The following is a 22073-nucleotide window of genomic DNA, read 5'->3' as shown; positions in this document are numbered from 1 at the left end:
CAGAGCTTTATTTTTATTTTCAATACTTTGCATTTTAAAATCAGTTTCTAAACGTCTGTTCAGTAGTCTCTATAACAGATGACACAATTTAATTTTGTGGTGCTTCTAATTAATTAATAAAATGCAGTTGCAAATGTTGTACAAAATAATTATCACCACTACTCATTTGAACCAGTAAAACGTGCAACTCTTTGTTTTACTACCAAATTATATGTAATATCTAACTATTATTAATATTTAACATACATTGGTTTCCATGACCTCTCACGAGATCTTGGCAAAAAGTCTCAGGATTTATTTCCAGAACAGGATGCATGATGGGATACACTAAGCCTCGAATACGGCTCCGGAGCGGTATTCAAGATAGTGTGGGTTTAGTGCGCGTTAAGGGCACTGCGCTTTGGCGTTTTTAAGACCTGGGACAGTCTTGAACACGCGCGCTCTCAAGTGGCCAAGACTGCAAGTGTGAGTGTTTGGACAGGGCATGTGTTTCACTCAGTTAGTGATGCAATGAAATTAAGATTCTTTTCCAGAAACAAAACCAGAAAATCTGGACACTGTGCTAAAAACTGAAATTGAACATGATTCTCTTGATTGCAGTTGTTCTTCCCTCAGGTTATGATACTAACATGACATCTACACTCCATCAACTTTAAAATGTTGTATAATACTTTAAAGGAGACCTCTTATGCCCCTTTTGTCTTATATTACAAAATGTAACATAAGTCTCAGGTGTCCCCAGAATGTGTCTGTGAAGTTTCAGCTCAAAATACTCCACAGATCATTTATTATATCATTTTGAAAATGCCTATTTGGAGTGGAAGCAGAAACACGCTGGTTTTCGTGCCTATCTCTTTAAATGCAAATGAGCTGCTGCTCCCCGCCCCCTTTTCCAGAATAGAGCTGCGCCATTACAGCTTGTATCTCAGATCTCTGCCAAAAAACATCTGTTTGGTTTTGATTATGTCTATCGTGTTGAAATCATGCGTTTTAAAGCCATATCAGTTTAAACTTCTGATACAGGGTTTTCTGAGTGCACAGAAAGCATCTGTCACACGACATACGAGTACTAAACTAAGTTCTCTTTCATGTCTTATTGCGCTTAAACTGCCAAATACACACACAAGTCTGTTAAAAACACACGAGTTACAAAAACAGTGGGTTATGTCTGTGAAGGTAAACAGCAGGGAAATAAATCGCATGTTTATTTTAGATCTGTGTGGCAGCAGCAATATACAGTAAATAAATCAATAAATGCACTGCTCTGTCGTCTCCTCTGAGGCTGGGACTCTAAACAGTGTTCTGTGCTCGTCTGTGACAGAACAGTTAGCATGCTTTGCTCAAACTTTCGCCGCGGCGTTAGAACTGCTACACCGTTGTCGCTTGTGAAAACACAATGACGGCGTTGTGGGTGGAAATGTGTAGATTAAGGGGTGGTAATATTATAACAACATCCCTTCACTACGTCGCCGAGGGAGCGAAAGCTGAGCGGCTGTTTTTTTCACAAGCTTGCAGAGAAAGCCTTACCAAAACAAAGTTACTGGGTTGCCCTTTTTCAAGTTTTCTGTGATGCACTGGGGACCTGATTATAGTCAGATTTTCATGATATTTCACCTTTAAAACACTGCTTACATTAAGAACACACAATGTTTATTTTTCCTCTTCTAAAGGAACGGTGGCAGGAACTTCTCTGGCTGTGTAAACAGTGGCATGAGATGTTGAGTTAACAAGCGTAACCCAACCCTAACCTAGAGTTGAACTGCAAGCGTGACCTCATTACGGTCAACACATCCGTTATTAATCACTTTTACATTCAGTGCTAAGAATGTCAGCCTTGTTCAGTGCTGAAAGCATGTGTTCTAGCGGTGAGGGACAGATGATCACACAGCAGCTTTAAAGCGAGATGAAGCTCTCTCTGCAGACGGTCCAGGTCAGTGTCATGGGCTTCTGCAATGGGCTTTCAAGCATTGATGGCAAAGAACAGCAAAGAGAAATGCAAACAAACACCAAACGAGAGACAGCAACATATGGTTTTTCACCGGTGTGTGTGCGGCGGTGCTTCCGCAGGCCATCGAGATGACGAAACTGCGTTCCGCAATCGGAGCAGGAATACGGTTTCTCACCCGTGTGGATGCGGAGGTGAGTCTTAAGAGCCCCGGACTCGCGGAAACGGCGGCCACAGACCGTGCACGGATACGGTTTCTCTCCAGTGTGGATCCTCAGGTGCTTTTTCAAGCTAGAGATCAGACGGAAAGTCTTGCCGCACTCCAGACACAAGTGAGGACGTTCCCCAGGTGCCTCTCCCATCAGCTCAGAGATGGAGCGTCGAATGGGCTCTTTTGGCGATGAGCTGCCCACCCCTGGGCTCCTGCTTGTGGTCATACCCAAACCAGGAGCATCCCTCTGGGCAGACCTAAGTCCGGAGGTTCCTTGTGATGGTGAACTACTGGAGGAGGGTCCATCGTGAAGCCTGGAGGGGGGCGGTGGTGTAGGCTTGGATTGGTGATGGTGTGAACGAGGGCCTCCTTCTTCCTCGACCACATGGACATATGCCAGATCACACACACTCTGTGCCGAGTGCTCAGCCTCTGTGGGCGCCTCTCTTCCATGCACACACACCTGTCCAGAGGCAGGAACCTGCTCCTCTTTAACAGAGAAGCTAGTGTGTGAGGGAGGGTTTTGGGGTCTGGCGTGTGTGAGTCTTCTGCTGTCATCCACCATCTCACCTGTGACACATCACACATTTATACACAGGTAGAAAAGGTCTATGACAATTGTCAACTTTGGCATGACAACTTCACAATTTGTAAAACTGTTTTCTCACTGTACTTCATAAGAATATTAGATACCTTGTATATAATGTGATATCTGTAATTTATACAGACAAACTGATTGTAATGCTAAACGCCTGACAGTTAATCTTTATTATAGGCATTTACAGCTGCAAACTACCAGTTATCAAACTGTTAAACAGTCAAACAAAAGCTGTCTTCTCCAAAATGTTCAGTTAAGAATAGCAGATGTTGTGTGCATTAAAGGTAGACATTTTTTCAATATCTTAACAGTAACAACAGCAATAAAATGGATTATCGGTTCTTCAGATTGTCTCAAAACATTTATGAATACCAGTGAAGAGCTGATAACCTTATTACTTTTAACTGTTGTTATTTTAAAATATTCATGCTAAAATATTCAAAATATTCATAGATAGGCTATTATGTAAAAAAACAGAGAAATATCGATATGGTTATCAGACACACAAGCATAAAAATAATCAGTATCAGTTGTAAAACATGAATAACTGTCGATCTCTAAACTAGGGAAACAAGAACGCCCCAGTATTAAACATTTTCAGGTTATGGTTGATAATCAATAAATGGACAACATTAAAAGAATACTATTTATAATATTTAATATTACAATATAAAATCAAATAATTTGAAATGCTACAATTTAGGCAGTGAAATACAGAACTGAAAAAATTTCATTTTGAGATTTATTGTTAATATTAAATTTATAGTTTATAGAATTATAGATTATTAATATTAGTTATATAAAATGTAAAGAGAGAGAAAGATGTGAATGCACATTTAAATATCAACAGATAATTAAATGTAAAAACCTACTAGATCGGCATATAACCGATATGGGACCGATATATGCATCTCATCTCTATTCTAAACCACTCAGTGTTGTTGCCACACTGTCTAATGCCTGAATGCTTCTGTGTTAGCACATCAACAATTCATATTACATGTAATACACTGTGTTGTCTTACCAGGTCGGTTCACATCTGAACAGATATTAGAGGAATGGACGTTTATAGGGTCATAAAAACTGTTCGTCACCGTCCCATCCGCCTGAATGGAGAGGTGGCAGCTCTTGAATTCCTCCCTGGAGTCAAAGCCGTGTATGGCATCACCAAGAGCGCCACTCAACTCTGGTTCTGCTCCAGTAAAGCAGCGCGGATCCGGCTCGGGCGCACTCCGATGTGTCAAGCGGCTCGAGTTCACGGGTCCAGCGGTGGCGTAGACGTGAGGTCCCGGCATGGATGGGTTCCCAAAGGGACCCTGAAGCTGGTCGATTAATTTCTGCGCGCTACACAGGCACTCCTGTAACGTCTTGAGCTCTCTCTCTGAGACTTCGAGTCGAACCTTCAGCTTCTCGTTCTCTTGCTCTTTGGTCAGCAGCTCCCGCTGGGTCTCGGACAGCACCGCCACGATCTCGCCCAGAAGGGTGTCCACCGCCGCGGACAGAGTGGACCGGATGGTCGGTCCGAGGCGCGTTCGGAGTGTGGAGATGGATAGGTTTTTGTCCCGGACTGTGTTTTGCATGCACTCATCCTTCTCTGCCTTATGAGATGAGTTGATAATAGTTTGTTTACGGTGAGAAGCGCTCGCTGATGAGCTGTTTGTTGCTGTTGGTACCGACACTGGATTGATTCTGCCCGCCCCGTTTTCAGCGTTGTTGCGCTTTGAGTTCATAGCGAATTCTTCTGCTGTAACGTTACACACAAACGAAGAGGGAACCTATTTAAGTAGTTATTGCTGTGATATATTGATGTTATATAAAACGGAAACGGTCATCTTTTGGAGTCTCGTTGCGACAGTAACGTTATTTCCTAATCACTCGGAAATGAAAAACTAGATACGAGCCAGATGAGCTACTATAGCATTGCCATTAGCAAACTAGCCCACGCATTCCTCTTGAAAATGGAGCTTTTTGCTGCCTTGGTTTTGGTGAAATCTCGATAAATATCCGCACTGAATGCTCACGGCAATACTGTCGTTAACCTGCATTTAATGTAGTAATCGCTTTTTCGCTACGCACCAGAGCCCGGCCCGAGCCTGCATTCCACAGTACAAATGCTGGGGCCAATCCTGACTTTTGATTGGTCAAAGATGTGGTCGCGGCTTAATGACATACTCTCGCGTAAACAAAGCGCATATAAATGACGACTTTCGGAACGAAAAACGGATTAACGTCAAAGAATTTATACTGACTGCTATACTCTTTGTTAACGTTCATTAGTGTTTAGTTTATTAGTCATGTCGTACACAAAATTCTAGTTTACACATCAGATGTAAGTTTGTGTAAAATAATGTATTTAACAATTGATTAAAGATCAACTGTAATAAACCATTGAAATGAAATATGAAAGTCAAGTTCGCCAAGATAAACTTTGATGTTGGCTTGACGTGAAATTTTAATTAGCTATAAAACCTGGAAGTTTAAAGGGTTATCTTGTCCTACAGACAATACTGTCAGATAGACAGAAAGACCTACACCAGTGGTTCTCCACCCACCTTTAGGGGGTCTCGGGGGCCCTTATAAATATTAAAATAATTAAAATTAAGTTATATTAAAAAAAAAAATGTTAAGATGTGCAAGATTAAAATAACATATTTTGGGTTTATTTTTATTAGAACAGAAGTACCACAGATAGGCTTGAAGTCAAAAAGGGTAAAAACCACTGCTCTACACCACCATCTTTTTCAAATATTATCATTAATGCTCTCTGTGAATGGCAAATAAAGTTTACAACTTGTTTAATTTATGCTGCAACTGGTTCATATAAAAGATTGTGCAAATAATTAAAATGTAGATGTGGCTGGGAGAAATCTGGGCATTAATGGGTTATGTTTGAGCTGTAAGTAACATAGTCAGACCTACTCTTTAGTTCCAACTTTATATGGGACACTCTGCAGGCAGAATGGTTTTGACTATACAAGAGGGAATTATGAGTATTAGATCTTTTGCTTCAGGTGTGAATATTATAGTTTCTGTGTGAAATTCTCATACCTCTCTAACTTGTCATACAAAATCATGACTGTGGAAGGAATAAACATTACTGTGTGTTACATTACCCCTTCGATGATTATTTTGATTATTTGAAAAGGTAACCAGAAATATATTGCATTGTATAACCAGAAATGTATTCCACTATCTATATAATCTATATAAACCCCTTGTCCAAATACCTGCACTTGCGGTCTCTGCACTTGACCACTTGACTACTTATATGATGTATTTCCGTGTTCAAGTGAGCATGAAGACCACAAGTGTAGAACTTTTCATTACTTGATGGGACACACTTAAAAGTGTTGTAAAAATGCAAGTGTTTGCAGAGCTTTATTTTTATTTTCAATACTTTGCATTTTAAAATCAACTTCTAAATGTCTGTTCAGTAGTCCCTATAACAGATGGCACAACTTTGTGGTGCTTCTAATTAAGTGATAAAAAGCAGTTGCAAATGTTGTACAAAATAATTATCACCACTACTCATTTGCGCCAACAAAACGTGCAACTCTTTGTTTTACTACCAAATTATATGTAATATCTAACTATTATTAATATTTAACATACATTGGTTTCCATGACCTCTCACGAGATCTTGGCAAAAAGTCTCAGGATTTATTTCCAGAACAGGATGCATGATGGGATACACTAAGCCTCGAATACGGCTCCGGAGCGGTATTCAAGATAGTGTGGGTTTAGTGCGCGTTAAGGGCACTGCGCTTTGGCGTTTTTAAGACCTGGGACAGTCTTGCGCACGCGCTCTCAAGTGGCCAAGACCGCAAGTGTGGGTATTTGGACAAGGGGAAAGACTCCCCCTGTCCCTTGGTATAACTTTTACATTTCCTGTGATCATATGAAACAGTAGGCTATTGAGATTTGTTGTGTTCTTGGTCATGTTGTGCTGGTGCAGCAGCGCCACCCGGTGGCAAATCTTAGTATATCAGGAATCGGAAATAATAACAATTAAATTTGGGTTGTACAAAACATATACCACAGTATATGTGCCAATTTAAGCACATGGGTGATTCTATAATTGGAGATACATTTGGCATTGCAGAAAGTTAAGAAAAAAAACTTTTCACTAACTGATTATTTTTTCAGTATCTTATTGAAAACATATTTACTTTTAATAATTCAGTGCTTGCCAAACACAAGTTACTTCCTTTTTTTACTTTTAATGAAAAAACAGATGTCTTTATGGTATTGTTTGTCAACTCTGTTACGGACAAATTAGCCAATGTGTAGAAATAACAATAAATCATAACAGGAAAAATCCTTCTTGTTTCATTAGACAAACAGTCCGTACATTCCATCACTTGAAACTGAGATAATATTTCACCTATACATACCTTTAAAATAAAAAAAAACCTATGTCTTCACAGAACCGTTCACTTGGAGCAAATATTTTTCATCTGAAAATGTATTATATAAAAAATCTGTTTTCCTTTTGATATTGTGGTAACAGATTTGACACTTTATAAAATAACTCTTGGTGTAAGAACTTTTAGATTAAAATATTTTCTTAGAGAGAGCACATAGACTTTTCAGTGCTTCAGATCTTAACAGTGAGGGAAAGTGACATCATTTCCTGTATCTTACATAGTTGTGGGAGATAATTCCATTAATTTAATGGCAAAGTATGGTACAGTAACAGAGTTGACGCAAGATTTACGGACACACATTTTTATAAGAAAAAAGTTATTTAAAAAAATAATAATGTTGTAGAATTAGGTAAATGACTCTTTAGGGCTTTTATAAATAAAATGAATGAAATATTACAAAAATAAAAGTACAATAAAATATTTTGATTACACAATGATACATGGTGGAAAAAATGACTAATTCGGACAACAAGAAATCATGATTTCCAGCTATGTAAGACACTTTTTGCAAAAAATATTATATTGTTATGGACTGTAACATCTTGTAATTCATAACAGTGAGTAACACAGTATTAAAATAATTAAAAATATAACCATTTGAAAAAAGCAGAAAAAAATAATGACTTCGGACACCAAATGTACCTGCAATTATAGAATCACTCACATGTATAAATAGCCAAAAACGTCTAAGTTTCATTTTATATCTCACCAGTGGACACCAACTAATAATCAGAAGCTCTGATACAAAGGAATATGGTTTGGTGAATTACAAAATGATACATATACCACACAACATATAATGCAATAAGTAATAATAAATTAACAGCTTTACAAAATGAGGAATATGTCCAAAGTGTGTGTCTAGAGTTGTTTTTGCCATGCTAAAATAGACAAGGACCTTCTCTGAAGTCTTTCAACAAAGTGTGTCCCTTCAGTGGAGCAAAAGCAGGGAAAACAGCCACAGACCTTTTTTTCCACCTTGACCAACTTTATAGTTGTTTGTTATATAAAATTGGTCAAGTAGCTTTATACTGCCATCCCCCAAACTCATCCATGAGAGAGGATGATGGTAAACCGTGATCCATTATTCCAGAGTTCAGTGGTGTTGAGCTTCATCCAGCACATACTTGGCATTGCCTCAGTTATCTGGTGTGACTGCAGCACACACCCATGGAAACCCATTTTATGAAGCTTCCAGTGAATACTTCTTGTTCTGATTTGCCTTTACTGGGGCAGTTTTGAACTTCAGTTCTAAAAGCAGGATCTGGTAATGCGTCAGGGGTGGCATGCGTCAGCACTCCTTTTCTTTGGGCTTGTGTGGCCCACTTCCTGGCTCAGCTGTGCTTAGCTTAGAAGGATGTATTAAAATTTGTGACTGATACTACAGAAAAAAGACAGAAGTCAAAGTCAAGTCAAGTCAAGTTTATTTGTACAGCGCTTTTCACGATTACGTCTTATTTCCAACGACATTTCTCCCATTTCAACTTGCATGGAAGCTCTAGGGGAAGTTTTAAATGCCCCACAACATATTCTCAAAGCCTGCATCTGTACTGCATCTACTTTTTTTAGTAGAGACTTACTCGCCGACCCATAAATCATACTACCATAATCTATTGCTGATCGGATGATAGCCATATATATATTCCTAAGAGAACTTCTACTTGAACCCCAATCACTACCTGCTAGACATCGCATAACATTCAGCACCTTTTTGCACTTAGTCAGCAGTTTTTCTACATGTGTATTAAAAAAGTCAATCTTGAGTCCAACCACACTCCAAGAAATTTTACCACTGACACCTGTTCCAGAAGCTGTCGCCTTAGCCTCTTCAGTCAAATGACTACTACAATTTACTTTTGCAAATACTTTAGCTAGCATCTCTGCCTTCTCTTTATTTGAAACTGCAATTTCATTTCCATTCATTAATACTGGCATGTTAAAATTCTTGCAAATACCTCCCATCCTTCTAATCATACTCCAAATATCTGAAATCTGTATATCCCATCCAATATGATTACAGTAATTTCTACAATATTTTCTTTTAGCTGTTTTAATAGTTTTCCTTACTATAGCTTGTGCTTTCTTATACTTTATAAGGTCAGAGTATAAATAAGATGATTTAACTTTCTTAAATGCTTTATTCCTTTGCTGTATAACTTCTTCACACTTTTTATTCCACCATGGAACTGACTTCCTTTTCCTAACTGTTGTTTTCTTTGTTGCTCTTTTTAATTCATAAAGTGACAAATCTGCATCTAGCGGGTTTCCACTTGCTTCACACTTATTCAAAATATCAGGATTTTCTCTCCCAACTCTCTCTCTACATTCCTTAGCCTCTTCAGTCAAATTACTACTACAATTTACTTTTGCAAATACTTTAGCTAGCATCTCTGCCTTCTCTTTATTTGAAACTGCAATTTCATTTCCATTCTTTAATACTGGCATGTTAAAATTCTTGCAAATACCTCCCATCCTTCTAATCATACTTCAAATATCTGAAATCTGTATATCCCATCCAATATTATTACTGTAATTTCTCCAATAGTTTCTTTTAGCTGTTTTAATAGTTTTCCTTACTATAGCTTGTGCTTTCTTATACTTTATAAGGTCAGAGTATAAATAAGATGATTTAACTTTCTTAAATGCTTTATTCCTTTGCTGTATAACTTCTTCACACTTTTTATTCCACCATGGAACTGACTTCCTTTTCCTAACTGTTGTTTTCTTTGCTATTATCTCTGTCGCTGTTTTATGTATAATATTACTAATTTTTCCATTATATTCTTCTATTCCATCTTCCTGGTCTTCCATTTCAATAATTCTATTACTACAAATATAACTGAATACTTCCCATCCTGCATTCTTTAATTTCCATCTTTCTAGGTTTCCTTGTTCTGCCTTTTGTATTCTAACACCAATTCTGCTTTTTACTGGATAATGATCACTCCCTACTGTTGTTTCCTTCAAAACTTTCCATGTACATATGTTTGCCATATTTTCTGATACCAACGTAAGATCTAGTACTGACTCCTGGCCATTTACAATGTTCACCCTTGTTCCTGATCCATCATTAATACACACCAGTCCATTTTCATCCAATAATTCTTCAATTACTTTACCATTAAAATCTGTATTTTTACTACCCCATAAAGTGCTGTGACTATTAAAGTCACCACACCACACCACTTTATCCCCACTTAATTCCACCAACTCTTCTAATTGTTCTTTTTGTAATTTTTTACATGGGTTATATAAGTTGATCACCCTGACGTTACCTTTATCAGTCCAGATTTCTACCATAACAACTTCTTTTTCATTATTACTAATTTCTCTATACCTCACTCCTTGTTCAATAAAAGTTACTACACCTCCACCTGTTCCTATTTCCCTGTCTTTCCTTACATTTTCATAGCCTTCAATTCTAAAATCAAGATGAGGTTTTAACCATGTTTCTTGTACACAAATAACCTTTGGTTTCTGTTGTAAATCTTCAATATACTTTTTAAATTCCTGTCCATTTGCTAAAAGACTCCTTGCATTCCACTGAATTATCTCAAAATACATTATGTACCTACCCCATTAGTAGCCTGCGAACCTTGGGGACCACCTACAAGTGCTTCTTTAACTGACTCTACTGTTGTTTCTCTTATGTCCAAATATTTCTCAGCTGCTCTAATTATTATCTTAATTCTTTCTGTTCTACTTGTCGTTTGAGCCGAGCAATTAATCACCTCTGCCACGAATGTTACAAATTTAATTTTATCAACCACTAATGAATCCTTGTTGATTCTGCACTGATTCTTTTGATTTTGGATTTTCACGCTTGTAGATTCATTTATTTTTGGTGCTTCACTACTTTTCACTCTTTTAATAGCATCAAGCATATGATATTCCTTCTGTCATCTTGATATTTTGGACTTTTATTGCCCTTTTCCTGACTTCACATCCTCCATATGCTGAGCTATGTTCTCCCCCGCAGTTACAACATTGCAGTTTAACATTTTCTCCACACTCCCCATATTGATGTTCTCCTGCACATTTACCACACCTTTGCATACAGCAGCCACATGACCATATCTTTGGCATTTAAAGCATCTCAACGGCGGTGCTACATAGTCCCTTACACTGGAGCTCATAAACCCAACCATCACTCTTGTTGGCAATACTTCTTCTTCGAACTGGATCATTACAGACAAACTGTCTTTCCTCACCCCATCCCTTGTATACTGCATCCGTTTAACTTTGCAAACCTTTGCTCCAGTTAAGCTCTTTTTAATCTCATCCTCTGATACTTCTGTTGGAATTCCATATATGACACCTTTAGTTGTTTTCCTCTCTTCCCATTTTGAGCATTTTACAGAATTACTTGCCAGTGTTTTTAATCGCAATGCTTTTTCTCTCTGCTTTTCATCTCTGCATATTAGCATTATATTTCCGTCACGTAGTGTTTTTGCATACTTAATGTTCCCTAGTTTAATTTTGAGTGCTTCCGTTATCTTTAATGGGTTCTTTGATCCAGGCACTTCAAATTTAATGATAACCTTATGTTCTTCCTTCCTTTCCATGATTCTTTGACTACTTTCCTCATTATCACTATCCGTATTATGTTGATGTACTTTCTTCCTTTTCCTATTTACTAGGTTCCACTCCATTTCAGTCCTACCTCCCTCACCAGCTTCTTCCATCCATTCCTCCTGTTCACTTCCTGATCCATCGTTACTTCCTACCATCTCAGCTCCAGTCACAGTTCAGTGCTGCCAACCGCCGCTCGGTTCCAAAAAAAAAAACCCTCAACCGCCCTACATTCACGAGACTCCGGCCTAGCCTAGTGAACCAAACTGAGAGACCATTTTGAAGGCTCAGGAAACCTTTGCAGGTGTTTTGAGTTGATTAGCTGATTGGCATGTCACCATATTCTAATTTGTTGAGATAGTGAATTGGTAGGTTTTTGTTAAATGTGAGCCAAAATCATCACAATTAAAAGAACCAAAGACTTAAACTACTTCAGTCTGTGTGCACTGAATTGATTTAATACACGAGTTTCACAATTTGAGTTGAATTACTTTTCCACGACATTCTAATTTATTGAGATGCACCTATATAATAAGATCACATTAATTATTTATTGCTATCAGGATGTGAAGAGACTTTCAACCGGTAAAACAAAAAATATATCTGTAAAAAAAAAACAAATTTGCCTACCTTACCTTTAAATGGTTTTGTTCATATTTGAAGTACATAAGTTTCTGAGGTTCCTCAAGAATTCTTGGATGGATTATTGTAATTCCCTCTATTTGGGGCTTCTGATGACGTTGCTGTATCATCTTCAGCTATTATAAAAAATGCAGCAACTAGGCTTCTGACTGTGATTATAAAACAGGTTAGTGTTTTTCCAGTGCAGGCCTCTTTGGCCTCAGTTTGTTATAGGGTGCAGTTTAAGGTTTTCTTATAAGATTCTGAATGGCCTACCCCTCAATATATTTCAGACCTTCTTTAGATTTATCAGACATCAAGGCTGCTTAGGTCATCCTGAAGATTGTTGCTAACTGTCCCTAAATTTTGCCTCAAGCCTAAAGGAGATTGTGCCTTCTTTGTTGCTGCTCCTCGTTTTTGGATTAATCTGCCTCTTGAGATTAGAAATTGTACACTTGGTCTTTTAAAGTCTTTAGACACATTCACTTGCTCTTGCATATGCTAGATGTTTTGTTGAATTGTTTGATGTATTTAATGTTGTTTGTTTAGTTTACTGATGCATGGTGCCAGGTTTGCCATACAAGGACCTTAGGAAAAAAATGGGAAATAGAAAGATAGATTGATTGATGGCTATTTAAAATTAACCATATATTCTGACTACAGAAATTTTATCGCAAGAAACATATATTAATAATGTTTCATTTTATTATAGTAGATGCTTTACCAGTGCCTGATTCTTTTTTAGACAGCTCTTAAAAGTGTGAAATGGACATATTTTTTCCCTGCCTGTGACGTCATAGCTCAGGATAGTTGCTAAGGTTTTGGGACAGAGTGTTTTCTTTTGCAGTCAACAGCAAATCCATATTGTCATGACATCATTTCCCTGTGGCTTTAGAGTGAATAGTCACATGCCATTTATGGTTCAGGTGACTGTCCCTAAAAACTCAGCAAATTACATATGTTTTTAGCATATAATAATATAATATAATGATTTGAGCTGTTCAGATTTCAGTGTAGATTTTTGTATATGGTAAACACATGATATAAGAATATATTCAGTACTATGTTTTGACACATCTATGATTTGGGAAATTATGGTATGGTTCGGTAACATTTAATTTCATCAGGAAATAAAACGTTCAAAATAAAATATACAAAAATCCTTTATCTTGTAAGATTAATATTTACACAGATTTTCTTAGCAAATTCTATCTTACCAAAATGACTTACAATGTGTATAAACCATATGATCCAATCCAGTCCTAAATCTAAATGTGAGAAATTGTGATTCAGCCTTTTTCTTTGAAAATACATACAGGATGAAGAAACAAACATAGGCTACACAAGTTTAAAGTGTGTTTGTGATCAGGAAGTGGGCTTGAAACGGTGCCCATAATTGGAGTCAGCACACCAGCAGTATGCAATTTGTATCTGTCCTAAATCACATTGTTAGACACTGACAAGCAAATGTTAAGAATGTGCGGAGTCATTTATCCTCCTTCCCTGCGTCCCTCTTTCTGTTCATGTTCATTGAGTCATCCATACACTCTCTCTATCTAACATGCTCACAGTCAGGGGTGTAAATTTAATCTAACAGTTGTGGGGGACAATAAACATAACATTTCTCAAGAGCAATTTTTTAAGGGGACACAAATAATACAGCTAAAATTGTACTTGAAAGGATATGTATACACAGAGGAAAGCCTTACTACCATTAGAGCAGCAGGGAGGCTGTGCCAAATAGACAGCGCTCGTGTCCGTTGTAGACATTACTATCCGTCACAGTGTTGCCAAGTCCGCGGTTTCCCCCGTGGAATTGGGCTACTTTAACACTGTTCCCGCGGGTTGTTTTTCGTGTCCGTGGGTTGAAGCGACCCCAATAACGTGTATTTTAGCCTCCGGAACGCAATTTTTACCGGGAGACCCCATCGAAACGCGAGAAATTGGGCGGGTTTTGTTGTGAAAACCTGGCAACCCTTTCTGTCAAGCAGGTAACGTTATTTTTGCTAACATAGCGGACTCATCGAAAAATACATTTGCATCATCTGTATTAAAGAGAAAATAATCACTTCATGCGATGTTTAAATAGCCTTCACATCCTTACTTACTGGAGATCCACAACTATTGACTTTGTTCTCTCTCACTGGACTCGTGTGTGTACTATGTGATGTAAAAGAGGAAAGCAGGCATTTGGACCAAAGCACTGTGAGGTAAGGGAGGGGGAAACTCAAAATGTTTCTAAACATAAAACGCATTTTTGCCCCGTTTGTGTTGTTTTGCTACTTACACAATTATTTCAAGTATAAAACATTGTTATTTACAATACACAGACTGGGTTTTAATCATATTTTTAGGGGGGACAACCCTCAGATAGGGGGGATTTCCGCCTATGCTCACAGTAGTCCACAGTCATTAATTTAATCCCACCATTCATATCAAGATTAAGTAAAAGTGAATTTTTTTGGCCACACACACACACATGCACACACGTTACAGAACTCCCTCAGTCTCAGTCCGTGCGATGGATTTCTGTCGTGTTTTGTGTCTCCACAGCAGCAGAGCCAGAATCAGCAGCAGTATGAGTCCCACCACACCCCCAATAATGCCCAGCTTCAGCACAAGTCCAGAGTCGGAATTTTGGGGTTCAAATGTGGCACACGACTGGTCATCCTCTGCACTGACGCCGGCTTTATTTACAGCTTCTACACATACATGCGCTCCAGCCTCAACATCCTCCAATGCTGCCGTCCTCTTGCTTTCCTCCACCTGTATCTTCCTATCCATCACTTTGCCATTCCCTCTCACCCAGACAATGTAGTGGGTGACAGTGGAGGTGGGAGCACACCAGTGCACCACAACCCCTTTGCCATCCTGTTGAAACAGATACGAGAGGCGCGGTGGACTCGGGGGAGTGAAACTATTGCTCAACCCTGGGCAGCGGCAGCCTGTGACTTTTGCAAGCTCCTGGCAGGTTTGCTGATGCTCCACACACAGGTCATAGTTGCATTTGGTATCTGGGCCTTCAGAGTTAGTGGTGGATGAGCCTGGAGACTCAGTGGTGAAGTCCTCATAGTAATCACTCTCTCTGGGAGGGTATAAATGGGTTCGAGTGGCATTCTGAGATGATGATGATGCTGATGACACAAAGGAGAGGTCCAGAAATTTGATGAGGAGGAGAAGGATGACAGGACGTCCACACCCCAACATGACTCCTGCTAAAAAAATACAAAAGCAAAAGAAGTCAGTCACTTACATCACAGTTATGAATGGAGCTTCAGATCAGAGGAGTCAACTCATTCCTTGGGTGGATGAAATACATCAATCATTCAACTGATTTCATTAACAGTTCTTGACTTATGAACTACAGTTCATGAATGTACAGTAAAATATTTTCTGATTGCATCAGATTTTATCAATGCGCTAAATGCTTTTTTATGGAATACAATGTAGCTTCAGCTACTGATTTCATTAAATTGTATTAGCCATTCTTGACTTATGGGTGTACAGTAAAATATATATATATTTTAGCTTAATAAAATTTAGCTTAATGTTAAAACAGATATTAAATAAAAATGTTAAAGATTGAAACACTGTATTTCAAAATTATTAGCCAATTTCTAAATTCCCATTACATTGACATTTATGCACTTGGCACACATTTGAATCCAAATCAAATCTAATTACTGAAACAGTATTTTTTATTTACAATGTTCTGTCGGGCAACATAAAAACTACTTCATGTGGTAACATCTAAATGAAGTAAAAAATTTAAGTGAAAAATATGATTTAATATCACTGAATCAACCTGATTGCATGTAGGTTACACTAACAAAATTCATTTTTAAGATTCAAATCAAGCAGAAATAACTCCTCAGTGTAACAATTGCCGGTTACTACTTGTTACAGTGCTTTGTGTGTCTATATTAGTGTTTTAGGTCAAGGTCTTTGTTCTATCAGCAAAGATTGTACTTTAAATGACCCTGTTACAGATACTGACAGTTTGAATCATTGATAGTGACTGACTACAAATGTCAACCTGACTATATTAGGCTGCATCAAGTACTTTTAGAGATCAAGCAGAATTTCCAGAATTGAAAAAACAGAAAGAATAATCACCACTGAACTGGCTAAGGAATCAATGATAAGTAACCAGCCAGTGGAGCTTCAGAACCTGCTTCATATTTCTCAAGTGGCATTCTAGAGCTTCAGTGCAGATTATCTCCAGAAAACAATTTACATTTAGCAGAGTGAATACAAACAATCCAGTCGTCCAAATCACTCTATTGCAAAACACACCAGTTAGCAAACGTCTACACATATGTGAGTGAGCGAGTGTGTGTGTGTACCATGCAGTGTCAGTCGCCCTTGGTTAAAATATCGATTAACATTCTTTGGCATGGATAAACTTCAGAGGTAAGAGTTTTGGAGAGAAAAACACCAGAGAGCCATGTGATAAAGGAATGCAGGTTTTCAGGGTATTTTGATAAGTACGTAAAAGGCTTTTATATTGAGCCTGTCGGTTTTTTTGTGACAAAACTAAAGTTGTAAGGTTAGCGTATTGAATAAAGAACTCAAACAAAAAAAGTGAATAAAAATGAAAAACTCTAAATTCTTACCTATTTAATCGATAGTCCAGGAAGTATTATCTAACAATCTTAAAATCTGACAATATTTTTCTGGTATCCTCTTTCCTTTGCTCTCATTCCCTTGCAACAGCAACACTCTCTAACTCCCCAACAATCACCTCCTTTTTCTTCCTAACCCCATCCCCCTCTCTCCCTCTTTCTCTCATTGCTCCACCTTTTCTCATTTAATAGGCTTTCTGGCCAAGAGAATGTGTGTGGAATATGTGCACATGCCTCTAATGAATCACAGCGATTACAGCTACATGAGCAGGTCAGAAACCTGACATGACACACACATGCACACACTCATTCAGAGCTTCTGAGTTCATGTTGAGCAACTGACTTCCATTAATGCAAAGAGATAGTATTTCATACACAACTGCACTTCAATCTATCTGCTGGAAACACATTCTTATGGTCCTACAGCAGCACAAAACATGTTTTTGGTAAACATCCACTTACATTGAACACAGCACAGTCGTAGTCTTCCTGTGGCATGCAGGTAAGATAGCCAACAAGAGGGTTTTTATTTCATGGAGAGATTTGGAGACTGCTTGTCAGCATATGATTCACGCTTCAGTGAAAAGCTTCACATGATATTCATTCAAATGAAAATCTCAGTTTATATTAACTAGAATTGTGGATTTGCTGTTCCACTGAAAAGCTTTACTATATCACGGAAACAGGTGTGTGTTTGTGTGTGCGTGTGTGTATGACAAAGATTGGTTTTAGTGCAGCTGCTCTGACCGCAGAGGAAAGTCTGTTTTTTTCATACTATGAATGACAGAAAGAGTCAAAGTTCACATCATTCATAAATTTACGCACAGTCACACACTTCTGTGCACCCACCTTAACACTTACACACGTATGGACACTTAGAAACACTGTCATACAGCACTGTGGTCAAGGTTATTTTGCCATAATATACTTTTTGTGTTGAGTCATAGGTTCAGCAGACAGACTGACTTCAGACAGACAGCCCTTAAAATACAGATGACTCAGGTTCACCATAAGTGCCTGAAGGTAAAGACACACATCCATTTCTATGTCATTATATGACAATAGTGCTATTAACAGATCATCTGCTGTCAGGAGTTTAGTGTAGCTCCAGAGGAAGAGTGTTTTAGAAACACCGGACAGATGATACATTGACACACACAATCCCCAGTGGAGTTTTGAGGTATTAAATGTAATGACATATTTACATTACAAATCCATTTGTATTCTTTTAGGGAGGATTTTCCTCTTTTTCAAGGGTCAAACTACAGTTAGGAAACGGAGAGATCTCTTCTGTCATCTATGACTAATCTTGATCACAGGATGCAAGCCTCTTACAAGTATGAACTTGAAGCACATTTAAAAACATCTGATGGTGCAACAGTGTTTTGTTACAAAGCCTACTGATGTAGGAAAATCAGGGGGGCTACAGAGGTCTCAACTCAAGCTCAAAATTCCTCCTTGACTTAGTTATAAAATTAAAGGAATGCTGAAGCTCCCTCAGAACTACAACGTGTAAACCGAGTATCAAGGATCCCTGCAGTCAAGCATGTCCTATTCTTCTCTATACCCTGGTCAGATAAAAAAAAACAAAAAAAAAACGGCCAGGTCCACACATGCACAACAAGACAAACAACCACAGCATAACCAATTCTGATCCCTACTCAGCTCGGAAAAATAATATAAAATACAAAGTCTCATTCCATTTTTGTACATGAAAGTGCTGTTGATGGCATTCACAGATCAGTCTTAAAAACAAGTAGATAGAATAGAAAAAATAGAAAGCTAGTGTTTGTCATAAATACTAAAAATACATGTTTTTAATAATGAACATGTGTTTTCCAGAGAGAATCGATCATTTGGGAATATTTTTCTGTGGGAAAGCTACACAAATGGGCATCTAGGAACAGAGGGAGTCAACAGAGGGGGGGAAACATGTCAAAATATTACACACTAAAGTACCACAAGTCTTTTTATTTTTCAATTTCAAGGCCTGTGGTTGTTTTTTGTATGACTCATAAGTACGTTTACATACACAGTTTCCATACTACTGTCTTCATCTGTCTGTCCAAGCAGGCTACATGACAACATGCATAGTCAAATAGTTGAATACAGCACGAATACAGCACAATTGTATTAAAGAAAAAGTTCACCTAAAAATACAAATTTACTCACCCTCAAGCCATCCAAGATGAGTAGATGAGTTTGTTTCTTCATTGGAACAGAAATTTAGCATTACATCACTTGTTTACCATCAGAATGGAGGCTGGAGGAAGCGTTATTATGGATTATGGACCCATATTTTGGCCAGAAGCAAAGGTTTAAAGTTAAAATGCCTTGATGATGGATTTGTTTCTTACAAACACACTGCTTTTCAATTCACAAGATGAAAATGGTTGGACTGGAGTCATGTGGATTACTTGTGGATTAGTGTGATGATATTATCAGCTGGATAAACACTCATTCTGACATCACCCACTCACTGCAGAGGATCCATTAGTTTAATGTGAAGTGATTTCATGTCAAATCTGTTCCGATGAAGAAACAAACTCATCTACATCTTGGATGACCTGAGGCTGAGTACATTTTTCATTTTTGTTTTTAACATTTAAAAATGCTGCAGTCTGGATGAAGACAAGCTATACAAGCTGCGTGCGTATATGACTTTCTTCTTTCAGACAAATACAATTGAAGTTATATTAAAAAGTGTCCTGGTTCTTCCAAGCTTTATAATTGGCAGTGAACGGTGGCCGAGATTTTGAAGTGAAATAAATTTCATCCATCCATCATAAAATGTACTCCACATGTCTCCAGGAGGTTAATATAGGCCTTCTGAAGTGAATCGATGCGTTTGTGTAAAAAATATCCATATTTAAAACTTTATAAACCGTAATCTCTAGCTTCCGCTAACTGTTGTATGCGCGTTCAAGAGAGAGTGGCAATCCAGCGGATGACGCAGGACATTGGCATAGTGTAAGCTCTGGTGAGAAGTGGCGAAAGCAGAAGAACAGAGGAGAGAGCAAAACAAAACACCTGTCAATTAGAAGTACAAAACGAGGATTTGTAAAGAAAAATGTGGAAGGATTTCGATATAAGCCAAGAGGAGACTGGTTTTCCTTTGCTGTAAACAAAACTTGGTTCTGGTGAGACTAGCATATTCTCACCGGAGCTTACACTATGCCTGCATCATCCACTGGAATGACACTCTCTCTTGAACGCACGTACAACAGTTAGCAGAAGCTAGAGATTACGGTTTATAGTTTTAAATATGGATATTTGTCTTACACAAACTCATTTTTTCGCTTCAGAAGGCCTTTATTAACCCCTGGAGCCGTGTGGGGCACTTTTTATGATGGATGGATGAACTTTATTTCGCTTCAAAATCTCGGCCACCATTCACTGCCAATTATAAAGCTAGGAAGAACAAGGACATTTTTATGAAGTTCGCAACGCAGGTTCGGGAGGAGCCTAATCAACCAGTCCTGCCAATCATCGTTTCGACCGTATATAAGCAGCAGTCATTGTTCCGTCAAAGCGAATATTCTTCCGGCATAGTGGCCCCGCCCTATTCCGTGAAACATGTCCCACCCCGACGAGCTTCAGCTGTTCACCTCCGACGAGGAACTTTCCCGTCCTTCGGATTCTCCTTCCACCACTCAGCCGAACCCAGCTTCCTCCAATTCTGTTTCTCGTACCGGCCACTCCAGCAAGGAACGAGGTCATCCTACTCGGCGCCCTCCTCCAAGTTCGCCAAGACGCCGCCTCACACCGCGGTCAACCCTGCCTCCGGCCAGGCAGCCACAGACCCCAGGCTTCTCAACTTCTCTTTGCCTTCCAGCCCAGCCGACTCCACCAGGACCATCGTCAACTCCTGCCATAACAAAATGGACAGTTAACGGATTGCGGCACGCCCTTGCCTCCGCAAACATTTATTTTTCCCGTAGGCAAACCAAAGCACAGTTGTACGCTCTTTACACGGTCACTATCTGGAGAAAATCCACCAACTGTACCCCCCACCCACCCTCAAAAAGCTTCCAGTCGACCGTCTAAAAGAGCTAGGCCCCAGCCAACATGTATATGTGCGGCGACAACCTCGGGCTCTTGGGCCACATGGGTACCAAGTGGGCATGGTCCCAAAATGGGCATCTTATCTGGGGCCCACTTAGGTCAGCTAAGTAGGTCTCACATGGGCAAAACCAGGTGGGCTTCCCATGTGGGGCCTAGTTGGGTCACTAATGGGAAATGAGGGCATGGGCTCAAAATGGGCAACACATATGGCCCCCATATGGGTTTCACATATGGATCAGACATGGGCAAACACAATCAGTCCTATATAGGCTGCCTGCATGGGCCCAAGGTAGAACCCACATGGGTAATCTCTATGTGGGTTCTGAATGGGGAAACACATATGGGGACTGCTTGGCCAACCCATATGGGTCAGTAATGGGCAAACACAATCAGTCCCATATAGGCTGTCTGCATAGGCCCAAGGTAGAACCCACATGGGTAATCTCTATGTGGGTTCTGAATTGGGAAACACATATGGGGCCTGCTTGGCCAACCCATATGGGTCAGAAATGGGCAAACACAATCAGTCCCATATAGGCTGTCTGCATAGGCCCAAGGTAGAACCCACATGGGTACCATCTGTGTGGGTTCTGAATGGGAAAACACAAATGGGCCCCATATGGGTTTCACATATGGGTCAGACATGGGCAAACACATTCAGTCCCATATAGGCTGCCTGCATGGGCTCAAGGTAGAACCCTCATGGGTAATCTCTATGTGGGTTCTGAATGGGGAAACACAGATGGGGCCTGCTTGGCCAACCCATATGGCTCAGAAATGGGCAAACCCAATTAGTCCCATGTAGGCTGCCTGCATAGGCCCAAGGTAGAACCCACATGGGTAATCTCTATGTGGGTTCTGAATTGGGAAACACATATGGGGCCTGCTTGGCCAACCCATATGGGTCAGAAATGGGCAAACACAATCAGTCCCATATAGGCTGCCTGCACAGGCCCAAGGTATTACCCACATGGGTACCATCTGTGTGGGTTCTGAATGGGAAAACACA

The 22073-nt window shown here is 39.2% G+C and overlaps 2 protein-coding genes across 2 annotated transcripts; both read right to left on the bottom strand.

Annotated features, from left to right (window-relative positions):
- Positions 1 to 1893: 1893 nt before the first annotated feature.
- LOC107665901 (transcriptional regulator prz1-like) lies at positions 1894 to 4867 on the bottom strand. The gene is made up of 2 exons (XM_016456964.1): positions 3779 to 4867; positions 1894 to 2726 (listed from the first exon to the last, which is right to left on the bottom strand). The coding sequence occupies exons 1-2, from the start codon at positions 4482 to 4484 to the stop codon at positions 1894 to 1896; spliced, it is 1539 nt and encodes a 512-aa protein (XP_016312450.1). The 5' UTR covers positions 4485 to 4867.
- A 9841-nt stretch (positions 4868 to 14708) lies between these two features.
- Positions 14709 to 17095, bottom strand: LOC107665904 (leucine-rich repeat neuronal protein 4-like). The gene is made up of 2 exons (XM_016456969.1): positions 16991 to 17095; positions 14709 to 15589 (listed from the first exon to the last, which is right to left on the bottom strand). The coding sequence occupies exon 2, from the start codon at positions 15579 to 15581 to the stop codon at positions 14865 to 14867; it is 717 nt and encodes a 238-aa protein (XP_016312455.1). The 5' UTR covers positions 15582 to 15589; positions 16991 to 17095; the 3' UTR covers positions 14709 to 14864.
- Between the last annotated feature and the right edge of the window lie 4978 nt (positions 17096 to 22073).

The sequence above is a fragment of the Sinocyclocheilus anshuiensis genome, unplaced genomic scaffold, assembly GCF_001515605.1.
Source record: "Sinocyclocheilus anshuiensis isolate Anshui unplaced genomic scaffold, SAMN03320099.WGS_v1.1 scaffold1112, whole genome shotgun sequence".
Lineage (NCBI taxonomy): Eukaryota > Metazoa > Chordata > Actinopteri > Cypriniformes > Cyprinidae > Sinocyclocheilus > Sinocyclocheilus anshuiensis.
Note: the sequence above shows the minus strand (reverse complement) of the source record. Positions and strands in the feature narration are given on the sequence as shown.

Excerpts from the sequence above, each read along its gene's own strand:
- LOC107665901 (XM_016456964.1), bottom strand. The coding sequence starts at position 4,484 with ATGAACTCAAAGCGCAACAACGCTGAAAACGGGGCGGGCAGAATCAAT. Across the intron at positions 2,727-3,778 it reads TTCAGATGTGAACCGACCTG|GTGAGATGGTGGATGACAGC; the intron begins GTAAGACAACAC and ends GATGTGTCACAG.
- LOC107665904 (XM_016456969.1), bottom strand. The coding sequence starts at position 15,581 with ATGTTGGGGTGTGGACGTCCTGTCATCCTTCTCCTCCTCATCAAATTT.